The 14,083-nt window shown below is 39.3% G+C and overlaps 1 protein-coding gene across 1 annotated transcript in view; it reads right to left on the reverse strand.

Moving 5' to 3' along the window:
* Positions 1 to 7,958, reverse strand: part of rnf2 (ring finger protein 2) — a 12,408-nt gene extending 4,450 nt beyond the window's left edge. The window contains exons 1-6 of the mRNA XM_083907719.1: positions 7,875 to 7,958; positions 2,981 to 3,077; positions 2,694 to 2,854; positions 2,382 to 2,464; positions 2,170 to 2,302; positions 1,521 to 1,620 (exon numbers count right to left, since the gene is read on the reverse strand). Coding sequence (XP_083763845.1) covers positions 1,521 to 1,620; positions 2,170 to 2,302; positions 2,382 to 2,464; positions 2,694 to 2,854; positions 2,981 to 3,067 — 564 coding nt within the window. The 5' untranslated portion in view covers positions 3,068 to 3,077; positions 7,875 to 7,958. The remainder of the gene's footprint in view (positions 1 to 1,520; positions 1,621 to 2,169; positions 2,303 to 2,381; positions 2,465 to 2,693; positions 2,855 to 2,980; positions 3,078 to 7,874) is intronic.
* Positions 7,959 to 14,083: the final 6,125 nt, after the last annotated feature.

Consider the following 14,083-nt stretch of genomic DNA (forward strand, 5'->3'; position numbering starts at 1 on the left):
CCTGAGAGCATTCTCGCACGTTCAAACACACTTCTACGGGCGCCGGATCGCTTTTTTCTATAAACCGTTATAGTCTTTTTATTTTAGACACGTTTCTGCTAGCCACTTGGAGGAATTTCAAAGATTTTAAAATCTCCAACCGTGTAGCAAACAAAAACCCTCTTTTACGAATAATTTAGCAAACGGCTAATACTTGGTTGCAAATAATCGTTGCAGCTTTTATTACCGAGTCGAAATCCTAGTTGAAGCACTCACAGGCGGTCTTTAAAGCAGAACTATGGAGGATTTTAACCCTAATTTAAGAGCTTCGGAGTCATTGTCTTGTTGCGGTGAGATAGGGGCCATCTTTTACGAATAAATTTGGCAATCGGTTAACACCTGATTAATCGTTGCGGCTCTTATTATCTAGTCGAAATCCTAGATGTTATAGTCTTTTATTTTAGGCACATTTCTGCTAGCAGCTTGGAGGAATTTTAAAGATTTTAAATTCTCCAACTGCGTAGCAATATAGATCGAAGAAAAAGAAAACTCCTTTACGAATAACTTAGCAAAAGGCTAATACTTGACTAATCGTTGCGGCTCTTATTACCTAATCAAATCCTAGTCGAAGCACTCACGGGCGGTCTTTAAAATGAACTACGCAGGATTTTTACCCTAATCTCAAAGCTTCGGAGTCATTGTCTTGTTGCGGCGAGATAGCGGGCCATCTCCACTGCCCCCTACTGTCTGTTGGCGGAAAACCATTGTTTTGCAAAATCAGAATCAGGAGGTTTTGCAAAAAAAACACGTACTGTATTGTGCTTTACGGCACTACACACACACACACACACACACACACACACACACACACACACACACACACACACACACACACACACACACACACACACACACACACACACACACACACACACACACACACACACACACACACACACACACACACACACACACACACACACACACACACACACACACACACACACACACACACACACACACACACACACACACACACACACACACACACACACACACACACACACACACACACACACACACACACACACACACACACACACACACACACACACACACACACACACACACACACACACACACACACACACACACACACACACACACACACACACACACACACACACACACACACACACACACACACACACACACACACACACACACACACACACACACACACACACACACACACACACACACACACACACACACACACACACACACACACACACACACACTTATAGTGGCTATAAGATCAAGACCGGCTTTAAAATGAATGTGTGTGTTTTTCTGTAGGTTGTACTTCAGGTCCCCAAGGCATGATTGATCATCAGATTAGATGATGATTGACTCAGTCAGCTGTTGCAGACTTTAAGGCGCCTCCTTTAGAACATATAGTTCTTTCACATATACGAGCTTTTGGAAATGGCAACAAAGCTTAACCTCTGTTATCTCGACACTCGGTTACCACCCCATACCTGGTTGCTGTGGACGGAGGCGTTGCTACAGTGGGAGGAGTCGCCGTTGTCTTCAGCTCCGCTACCGTTTTCCACCGTGTGTCTTTTCCCGCGTTGCAGTCTGACAAAGAGAAATTATTTTTTATAAAAAAATATAAGACATTAAATCGTTCATTGTTAGCGATTCTTGTTTGATCTCGATCTCTTCACGGTATCTGATATTCAATAATTGGGAGAAATTGAAGGTTGGTTGCTCGCCAAAATACGACGTTGTATAAACTCTTGCCGGAGGCTGCAATACATTTTGATTTCATAGAAGCTCATTAAAACCATTCATTAAATATCTCCATCATAATTATAATCAAGGGTGGCGTGGCCTCAATAGCGCCGCAGGAAGTAAGTGAGTGTCATGTGCCTCCAATTGAGGAATAGCATTGATATTCAACTCTATTTGCATCAAATCTGATTGTTTTAGCTCAAGATTATACGACAATATGTTATTTACCAACTATAGCCAAGTTCACACGCCTTCAATTTGGAAAATGTCCAGTTTATTCCTATTCCTGGGGTAACTAAAGATTCCCACGCCTAATATTGGCACCAACAGCGAATATCGCTGGTGTTCTTTCGCGCTCGCTGCGTGCGAAATGCGCGTTATCCGTGTGTTTACCTGGTCATCGCCTGTATCTTCAGCCCCTCCTCTATGCTGTGGGACAGGGCTTGCTGGTTGTTGTGTTTGCTGATGCGGGCCAACACTCTCTCCTGGTGCGCTTCGTACTCGTCGCGGCTGGGATAGATTTTACCTGCGATGGGATAAAACAAGTGTGAGCCATTTTGATTTATTCAACCGTAAGAAAAAACAAACAAAAAAAACACACTCACTTATCAAAGCGTCAAAATTGGGATCTGGGCGCAGCGACCTCTTTGACACCAGCTTCTTACGACAGGTAGGACACTCTTTGTTACTACGGAGACACAGAAACAGAAATTAAAACAAAAGCGCCAATGCAACCGCGTGGACTCTACGACCTTGACAGTAGATCTGGCAAGGGCTGCAACGACTGAATGAATCAATCGTCAACTATTACGATAATAAATTATTCACCGGGGTTGGGTTTGTTTGTTTTTAATAAATTAAAACAATGCCGCCAATGCTTCCTGCTTTCCCATGCTGCGGTAAAAGACCAAACTCACCCAGATCTCAAAGCCGTGATGATGCAGTCGGCGCAGAAGCGATGCAGGCATTCCTTCGTCGTCATCGTGTTCTTCAGCATGTCCAAACAGATGGGACACATTAGCTCGCTGTGCAAGGACCTGGGCGAGACGGCGATCTCCAGTCCGTCCGTTATGGCTTCCTGTGTCGAGACAAAGCAAGCGGACGAGCGTTAGTACGCGTGTGCTGCCTTTCCATCATCTGTGAAGGTTCTCAGTCGTCCATCCAGGTCATAGTAGTCTTCAAGTAAGGAACGAACAGTGTTTACCTGTGGAGTTCTCTGTAGCTCGTACAGACTCAGTTCCCAGGTCTTACTGAGGGGCTGGACCCCGTTGGTCTGGACTGTCTGAGTCATGACTGCAAATCTGAAACACACACAAAAAAACATTTTACTTTGCTTTCCGGAATGTAATCGGAACACATTAGAATTAGTACTTTGAGGGTTTTTTGCTGTTGGAAATGGAAAAGTTGTCACTTTGTAAATTGAAAACCTTTTACATCAACAAAAAAACAACAACTGACTTAAGGATTATTAATAGCTCACTAAATACTGTTCTGATTTTGCAGCTTCTTTCGTGTGTATATTTGGTTTGTGCCCCAAAACAAGACATTTTATGTGCATTTTATTTTATTTATATGCTTTCTAGCAAAAATTGCAATTTAATTACGTCCATTTTATTTTAGTTTCAAAGAATAATTTGTATACTATGATTGACAGCCTGAAGAGCGGTCCAAGTTGAGTACCTTCCATTTCATCCCCTTAAATATGATTTGTTTCTTATCTGTGACTTCTAAGTGTCTGCTTATTGCCCAAATTTGTTTTGTATACATCAGTATTAGTTCCATTTTGGTGAATTCCTAACTTCATGTTATCTTCTAAAACAGAGGTTACCTTGAAAATTAAAATAATCTGAAAACTACAGCCGCACATCACGTCGCGTTCAAGCATCGACGATTAATGTCCGCTGGAATTACGACAGACAAAAAAATTATGTCCTTATTAAGAAGAAGCAGAATGTGTTCCGATTAAAATAACCCAAATTATTTATGCTTTTCGATGGAAAACTATGTAAAAAGTGACAAAAACAACACAATGTTGGCTACACGTTCTGAAATAAAATGTTTTTGTCTGAATACTTGCAATAATTTCTCTGCTTTGACCGTTTTTGCTAGTAAAATAAGAAAATATGGGTATCAGTGAGAGGTTGACAAAGTTGACGCTTTGTTTATGCAGCATCACTGTAAACAATCCTTGAATGATACCGACCAACTGTCGGTGGGAAATTTCCAACGACAAACCCGTCCTTGTTTCACAGTCAGAGATAAGCCAAAGAAAAACATTCCAATCAGTCCAATTTACAGATGGTAGACAGACCAAACATCTGCTGCGGTAAAAACATATTGTACTTATTGTAAAGATAGTAATTATCGGTCATGCTTCTCCAAATTCTGACACAGAAGATATTCAAGTTAGGGGGGATGCTTGGTGTTTAACCTTAGCTAATCGGGAGCGTTTGAGGTCCGATAACCCAAACCTTTCCTATGCATGATGCGGCAGACGTATGTATGAGCATCAAGAAGGTAGCAGGTTATTTTGTTTTTAAAAATTCAAGATTTTGAGATTTTTCCATACGGTGAGGCCATATTTACAACCATCATCCATATTAAAACATAGAAACTGTACACTACTCATATCCTTGGTTCAAAAAAACTCAACAAACGTTATAGGAGCTGGAACTAATGATTATATTCTATAATCGATTAATATTTTTTATGAAAGATTTTTTTCAAGATTAATAAATTAACATTTTTCATGACTTCTTCATTGTATGGAGCAACGAAACCAGAAAATATTCACATTTAAGAAGCTGAAAAAAACAACAACCGATTAATCGAATAAACATTGCAGCCTTCAACATTATGATTATCAAAATAATCATTTTTAAGATGCATCGCGATACAGATACGAACGCAACAGTGTTTTATTATTAAATTATAAATCTATAAGCTTGTTTGGTGTTTTAATTACTTAAATAATAGCTTAAATAGGTTTTAATTGTCAAGTATTCACCATTTCATCTTTATTGTGATGTCATGATGGAATATTTTGTGATAAATAGTTTTTCATATTGCACTACATCTGGATTTAACACGAATTTAAACAATGTATTACATGATATAATTGATTTTATGTAAAATTACATACCAATACTGCCGTTACTCAAATGGCAATATCGTAAAATCATGATATATTTGCTGAACAAATCAATTTTTTTTAGTCAGATTCAAATTCATATTGAAGTTAATATGTATCAAACTATGTATTTTGTTTGAATAAAACATGTACTTTAGTGCGCAGAAAATTAAGGATACAAAGCGCTGTGATGCATTGTGTAACTGAATAGAAGCTGACTAATGATATAGAGTTATTTTTCCTTTGATGTTCATACTCTACAGTCAGTCATCCGTCAGCTGACCTCTGTTGCCACCCTCTGGTATTATCCCAGCATTGCACCTTGGATAATGTTACTGTATGGAGACAACCATAACACAGCAGTGGCTGTCCCATCACTTATCAGTAATATTTGTAATATATTGTTAACAAATATGAGACAACTTTAGTGCGCAGAAAATTAAGGATACAAAGCGCTGCGATGCATTGTGTAACTGAATAGAAGCTCGACTAATGATATAGAGTTATTTTTCCTTTGATGTTCATACACTACAGTCAGTCAACCGTCAGCTGACCTCTGCTGCCACCCTCTGGTATTATCCCAGCACTGCACCTTGGATAATGTTACTGTATTGAGACGACCATAACACAGCAGTGGCTGTCGCATCACTTATCAGTAATATTTGTAATATATTGGTAATAAATATGAGACAATCCATTAATCAATTGCATTTTAAATTGGATCAATGTTTTCTTTAACTTAAGGGTATATTGCAGTATTTGCAATGTATTAACACTGAACTGCGAGAAGCACAAACCTTTAAAAAGGACATTTTTCAGGGGATCAGAACAACAACAAAAACAACAACCCGTGTCCAACTTTATATCAAAATATATCGAGAAACATTTCACCAAACCTGGGAAAGGTTTTCTGTTCCCTTCTCTTTTCTGACTTCAACTTTATAGGCACATCAGACAAACTAAGCTTTCAACAGAGAGGGGGTTTATTCAGCGTTTAAGCACAAAAGGCAGACACTGACCATCAGATGTTGCACATATATATGTCTGCCGTGCTTTATGAGGATAATAAATCCAAAGCTGAGTTTCATCCTGATCTGGTTTGGGGATAATTTAAAATCATTTCTTGGTGCAACACTACTTTCAGCCATTACTCCACGTGCAATATTGCCTTTTAGTTCGTATCAAGTGTGCGTTTTACTCAATAATAATAATAATAAAAATAAACCGAGGGTTCTATATAGGGCCACAGCGATTACAAAATGAACCGGCAACCATTTTGATAATCAATTGGAGTGTTTTCAATGAATTAAACAAGCTCTCCGAGTTTTATATTTTCTGGTTCCTTTGATCCTTATCACACAAACATCATTAACAGGAAACGATCGATGAACATTTTCCAACATTATTTGGACAAAACAAGCACTCGATTAACCGAGACATTTATCGACAGATCAATATATTTAGATGTGTTTATGCATTGTGGAAATACACTGACACATAACACTGTTTTACCTTCAATTTGACAAACGGGTATCTGTTCAATAAGGAATCATAGATCATTATTTGATGTGCAGTATTACATCTTTCATTATGGTAGGGATGACACGAATACTCGACTATTCACTTACACACAGAAAATTGTTGTATCGCGATATTATCTGTATCGTGTGCCACGTATTATATCGCATCGTGAGGTACCCTGCGATTCCCACTCCTACAATACATTAATTATTAAAAATTAGTTGCTGATTAATTTAGTAATCAATTAATCGTGTGTGCACATAACACTTAACACGTCCAATTATTATTAACACTATATGCAATATGTAATTACTATTGTACGTCACTTCTTATGTGTTTTTGCAGTTACACTGAATTAATGTCCTGTTTATATTTAGCAATATATTTAAGGCTTTATTCGTACTGCATTTTATCGTTTTTGCACTAATACTAAAACGCACTCATTTTCGTTGTTGTACTGTCGATGCGTTACAATGCCAATAAAAATACTCCATTTTATTTATATTTACATTTCCACTGTGTGTGTTTTACTCAACAAAAATAATAATAAACTAAGGGTTCAACATAGGGCCGCAACGATTAATCCGTTATTAATCAATTACTAGAATTAATTGGCAACCAATTTGATAGATTGGGGTGTTTTTAATGATTTCAACAAGCAGTCTTGAGTTTTATATTTTTTTAATATTCAGTTACACTGCATTTCTGCAGTTACACTGAATTGTTTTCCTATTTATATTTTGGCAATATATTTTAGGATGTATTTGTACTACATTTTTTCTTTTTGCACCAATAAGGAATGCATTCGATTTCATTGGAAACGTTCGTTGTAAACGTTATTGTGTATAATTAGTGGAATGTCGAGAGATCTATGACAAAATAATAAAATAATAATAATTAAAACCAAAATCACCAGAAAGTTGGGATAATACGTAATTGCAGCTAATAGACAGATACCTGCTAATCGACTGCAGTTGATAGACAGACCCCTACGCACAGGTTTAGTGGGGTTCTAATGCTAATGCTAGTGCTAACTAGCCACTACAGAGGGCAGCTATTCTGCGTAACCCCAACACTCAAAGCTAACATGCTAACGACACAATTTATATAAAAGCGAGACGGTGATGACAAATTACGTACTTGTGTGCGGGGAAAAATGCATTAACACGTCAATTTAAACGCACAATCGGCGACACAAAGGAGCTAATACGTGGAAATGCTGCGGATGAGGAGGTCCGTGAATGTGTCAGAGGGAAAAACAACAACAGAGGAAAAACGAAGCGGACGCACCAGACTCACTGAGCCGGAGCTGTGGGGGCTTCACCGGGACACACACAGCGGCCGCTAAACCCGCCACCGGAGCACGGAGAACACACGCAGCGGCGAAACGGTCACACATACGCGGGTAAAATGAAATGAAATAAGATTATTTTGAATGTGTACTTACATTTCCAGCTGTGGGTAAACGGGCCGATCTAGGCAGACCAGCGCGTTCAGGCGAAGGCAATATGGCGGACGAGCAAGAAGCGGTGTCGTCTGGGAAACCGAGGCGCGAGAGGTGGGAGGGGCCACGGCTGGAATGTATGGAAGCTCAAAAGCGTCAATTTTAATTAAACAAATGCCTTTGATCTAAACGTCCAAAACCTGAAGGAATTATTCAACATATTTGTGTTTATTTTATTTGTATATTTTACTTTTCAACCAAATCTAATTGATTTATTTTATTTTTTAGAGCTGAAACAATTACTCAATTAATCGATTACAAATAAATTGTCAATTATTTTGGTAATCGATTACTACGTTTCATTATTAGAACAAGTTTTATGATGTTTCATTTTCTTAAATGTGAATATTTTTTCTGGTTTCTTTGCACCAAAGAACAAATATATAATTAAAATGGAATCATTTGCTTTGTAATAATTGTAATAATTTACAGTTTTATGGACCAAACAATTACTCATGTCATGAATGATTTACTGTCATGTAGCTGATTTTGAATTTACCACTACATAATGATGTATTTTGCCCAAAATAAAATTATTATATAATAATAACAATTGAATGTGTTTATTTATCTATGTCACAGTGTAGTGAGTTATTACATCATTGTTGAATACATTTATTATATCATATGAAAGTGGCCCAACATCAACCAGCCAATTGTTATGATGTAGTTTCACACTGTCACCACTAGAAGACCTCAGCGCTCCAGTTGAACCCTGTTTGACATCCATCCATTGATCATTAAAAACTGCCCACAGTAACAGGCGTTTCAAGGAGATATGGGGGCCCAAGCGTGAGCGAATTAAGTGGGTGCTTGGGGCGTCTTGATCACCGGGGACCCCCAGTCCCCCAGTAGATCTAGATATCTTTAGATATATTTAGACATCTAAATAGTGTTGAGTTTAAGTCGAGTTATAATGAGAAACTATCACATTATTTTTAGAAACTATTACGTTATAACGAGAAACTGTCGCGTTATTTCGAGATAAGATTGTTTTCTCGTTATAACAAGAAACTATCATGTTATTTTGAGAAACTATTACGTTATGACGACGAGAAAACAGTCTTATCTCGAAATAACGTGATAGTTTCTCGATATAACTAGAAAATATCTTATATCGAAATAAAGTGACAGTTTGTCGTTATAACGTCAAAACATCTCACCTCGTTATAACGTAATAGTTTCTCGAAATAACGTGACAGTTTCTCGTTATAACGAGAAAACATCTTATCTCGAAATAACGTGACAGTTTCTCGTTATGATGTCAAAACATCTTATCGAAATAACGTGACAGTTTCTCGTTATGATGTCAAAACATCTTATCGAAATAACTTGACAGTTTCTCATTATAAGGAGAAAATATCTCATCTCGAAATAATGTGACAGTTTCTCTTTATAAGGAGAAAATATCTGATCTCGTTATAACGTAATAGTTTCTCGAAATAACGTGACAGTTTCTCATTATGACGAGAATACTTTTTTTTTTCTTTTTTTTTAAAGTCACTGTCAAAGTGCATCAGGGCAAATGGATCATTTTCCCAATTCATTAAAAATCATTAGATTTATTACATAATGCACCTTTAATGTTAGTTTTGTAGGTTTGTAGGTTGTCCTGTGCGCGAGCGAGTGAGCGCGAGTGGGGGGGGGGGGGGGCGTATCCTGTGCGCGTGCGAGTGAGCGCGAGCGGGGGGGGGGCGTGGCTACACCAGAAGGAGGAGAGGGGAGTCGAAGGAGCGGGGAGGGGGAGAGTTGTCGGTCCGTGACATGAATGAACCATGTTCGGTAACGGAGGCTCAGCTCTCCCGGTCTGCTCCGTCCACCTCCTGCCGCCGCCGCCGCCGCTGCTGCTGCTGCTGCTGCTGGACCTCCCGCTGCTGCCGCTCACCCACGGCTGGTCCACCAAGGTAAAAAAAAAGAAAAACTCGCCGAGCCGCCGCCGCGTGTTCACGGTACCAGTTCGGCTGGTGTAGTTCCCCCCACAATGGAGAGTCGTTTCCCCACAGCAGTGGGTCACTCACACCGCTGCTGTGATGCTGCTGCCGCCGCCGCCGCCGCCGCGCTCTCTCACACACTGTCCGGGACAGACACCTTTCCTATTCGGGCTAAAAAAAAAAAGTGTAAATGAAGACAGCGAAGGTGATGGTGTAAATGGTGTAAATGAAGATTTTGACCCAAAACGTATTTGTGCATCGAGAAATACAGTGTGTGTGTGCGGTGAAGCTAACTGTTGAGGGGGGAAATATCGATGTTTTTCTTCAGCGAAGCGACGAGAAAAGTTGGTTAAATGAAATCTGTGTGTGTGTGTGGGCTGTCCAACATGTGTTTACATGGGTGATAAACAAGGCAGCAGAGAAGTGACATCACTGATGTAAATTATGGTCCGAGTAATTATTTATCTATTCAATATATTCATATATGTCTATTATTATAAATCTGTCAAGAATAAAAAAAAAGTCATAATCTTACGAGATGAAATTATGAGAATAAAGTCGTAATACTGCAAGACTAAAGTCATAATACTTCAAGAATAAAGTCGTAACATCAAATTCATAATATTACAAGAATAAAGTTGTAATACTACAAGAATAAAGTCATAATACTTCGAGAATAAAGTCGTAATATCAAAGTCATAATATTACGAGAATAAAGTCATAATACTTCAAGAATAAAGTCGTAACATCAAAATCATAATATTACAAGAATAAAATCGTAGTACTTTGAGAATAGTCGTAATATCAAATTCATAATATTACGAGATATAGTCGTAATACTACAAGAATAAAGTCTTAACATCAAAATCATAATATTACAAGAATATAGTCGTAATATTACGAGAATAAAATCGTAGTACTTCGAGAATAGTCGTAATATCAAATTCATAATATTACGAGAATATAGCCGTAATACTGCAAGAATAAAGTCGTAATACTTCGAGAATAAAGTCGTAATCTCAAAGTCGTAATACTACAAGAATAAAGTCGTACTACTACAAGAATAAAGATGTAATACTTTGAGAATAAAGTCGTAATCTCAAAGTCAGAATATTTTACAAGAATAAAGTCGTAATACTTCGACAATAAAGTCGTAATATCAAATTCATAATATTACGAGAATAAATTCATAATACTACAAGAATAAAGTCATAACATCAAATTCATAATATTACGAGGATAAAGTCGTAATAGTACGAGAATAAAGTAATAAATAAAGTCATAATATTGACCTGACTAACATGTTTACATTGTCTTTAAGTCGATAACAATTAAATTCTACAATGTGTCTCTAAATACTCTTGGTCACTCCTGCAGACACCCACTGCACAACATCTGTGCATCTTTGATTTTCCGGAAACAGTCGGGCTGGCTTATTGAACAACCAGGAAGTGACTGCTCGGATATTCAAATTCACACTTATCTATTTCCTTCCTGAACATTATTTTTTTAAAGTTTCTTCAAACTTTCCCCGTTCTTCGCTCTGAGCGACCAAACGCCGCCGGCTCCTCGAAAGCTTCAGCGCCGTCGCATTTAAAACGTGCTCGACTGGGATCGGCAGTATGTTTGTGGTTTTGTCGTAACACATGGCTCCGCCACAGTTACACAACCACATCAAACACATGTGTGTGGTTGTTCTTGCGTGTTTTCGCTCACTCCCAGAGCGAAGTAGAAGACGTTTGGACTGCATTACCCCCCCCCCCCCCCCACGCCGAAAATCAGCAGCTGTGCTCGACTGGGACCCGGTTTATATGCAAATGATGTCTTCATGGTCGCGGAGACTTTAAAGTCACCGTACGTTCCCTCTCGTACATCACGTCTTACGAGATCGTCACAAATCGCGGTCGCTTAATGGATCACATGCTTCTAATAAACGCGCCTACGGCATGGAGTTTGATGTATGTGGACCGTACCATAATGGCACCCATTGAACGGAGGAAGACTTAGCACAACATGTGCTCGCGGTGAACAACAGAACCAGATAAATCACGCTGCAGAAACCGTTCTTTTATGTCTTGACGCAGTTGAAGTAATAATTACTGTAGAAGTTGACTGATTTTGGGGGGTTTTTGGCCGATGTGATGCAGATTTTTTTTTTTTAAATTAGGGCAGCCGATGATGGCTGATAATTGATGACAATTTTTTATAGTCCATCTAATAAAATACATCTGTAAAAAAACAATATAAATAATAGCTTAACTTCAGTATCCCGTCCCAACAGAGGTCGACTGATTTGGGTCACCAACGTCTGATGTTTGGTGCCCGTATATCCAGCCAATTTTCTTGTTTAATAATAATCAAAACACAAAATAAGTAAAATAATGGTCCGTCTCTCCAATGTACATTTAATGTCTCCAATGCAATTATATACTGGTATTTTTCAATAAAAATAACGTATAAACTAAGTTTATAGTTGGCGTTTTAGTGGCTTAGCAGCATTTGTCAAGTTCCCGAGAACAAAAATGCGCAATTTGTAATCATTGGTGTATTACTAAATAATAATTTGCCAGTGATTTCATGTGTTAAATATTACGTTTATATATGATTTTTTTAGTGCTGTCAAACGGCGTTTAACGGCGTCAACGTTAATGCACTACGCGTTTCCATGACGACTGGCACGTGTGACGTCATGTTTACGTGACTCTCGATTGTTAAAATTAGTCTGTAAAGTAACGCTAAACTCTTAGAACGGAGGCACACGTACGCAGTACACAGGTACGCTAACTTTATTTGTAGCGCTGCTCTTTTCCTTTAAAAAACAGACCGCTCCAGTTCAACTGTAGGCGCGCTAACGGCGCTAAAAGGAGCTTACACAGCTAACTGGTAAACGGTGCCTGGACTTCGGTGTCGCAGCATGTAAACATGGCGTCATGCGCTTCTATTTCCGGTCAGTCGTCATGGAAACGTGTCGCGCGTTTACCTTTTGCACAGCACTAATATATATGTATAATTATATTATTGCACTGAAGTGCAGATACAAAACGTAGCTTGGAAAGACGAGGGGTTTCATTTTAGAATTGTAAAACCCTGGGTCATGCTTGCGTTTCGACAACAGTACTTTTACTTGGTAGTTGGGGCTTTGGACTGTGCCCGATGGTCGCATCGGTGAGATACGTGTGGCATCTACCGGTGCAACGACAACGAATGACGACATTGAACGCGACACAACTAGCCAACAATGGAGGACATCCAGACGTCCTCCTAGACGTCAATCTTTGTATGAGAATGGACTGGCGGGCAGTCGCAAACACCGGTTGCAAGATGACGTTTTTCTGTCGTGGTTGGCGCTAACCAACCCCCCCGGCCCCGGGAATAAAGCCAAATAATGGAAGGGTAGGGGCTGGTTATTTTTGGTGCTATTCCTAATGGAAACGGGAAAACACGCACCGTACTGTACCACTTGACGGAAACACGGCTTACGTACGTACATATGTGGAAATACACAATGGAGCGCGGAAAGTATGACCCAAGCGCGTGAGTCAGTGCCTTGTACAAACGCACTCCAGCGATCCCTTTAACGTCGCAACGACAAGGTGAAGCCAAAAATGTGTCCATTAAACGTCGGAAAAACACGGCATTGACGGACCAGTTGGCCGCGCTGGCGAGCGTGTGTGCGTAAAAGCCCAGTTAGCTGACGGACAGGCTGACGACGCGATGACCAGAAGATGTTCGAGAAGACAACGTGGTGAGGGAGGGAGCCTGCTGCCAGCCAGTACATCAGGGTGACTTGAGGTTTTCATACTCGAAACTCTTAACAGATGCAGTTCCAGCGAGACTGCGAAGCGCAAACAATTGTTTGCAGACTCCGGCGCTCGCACTTTGTCCTTGAAAATGTTAAAACGCTGCCTGGCTCCTTGTTAAATTGAACATTCATGCTACGGAGATGGCCCGCGAAAAAGAAAATGTCCCACATTTGTTTGGTTAGGGAGAGGTTAGCGAGAGGTTCTTCAATTCAGCGCGTTGAGTCTTGCCAATAAAGAAAAATAAAATAAAAAATAAAAGAGCTTTTTTTTTTTTACGGTAGAGTGAACTTTAAAGAGCCCTTGGTTTTTTTGTGGATGAAGTTGACAACAGATAAAAGCGATGGCAGCAGTAAAACAATGAAAAGTGCACAAAACAACTGGCATTTCATGTGGAATTCTTTTGTTTTTGTGCAAGACG

Source organism: Microchirus variegatus, assembly GCF_963457635.1.
Source record: "Microchirus variegatus genome assembly, chromosome: 21".
In the NCBI taxonomy this organism is placed as follows: domain Eukaryota; kingdom Metazoa; phylum Chordata; class Actinopteri; order Pleuronectiformes; family Soleidae; genus Microchirus; species Microchirus variegatus.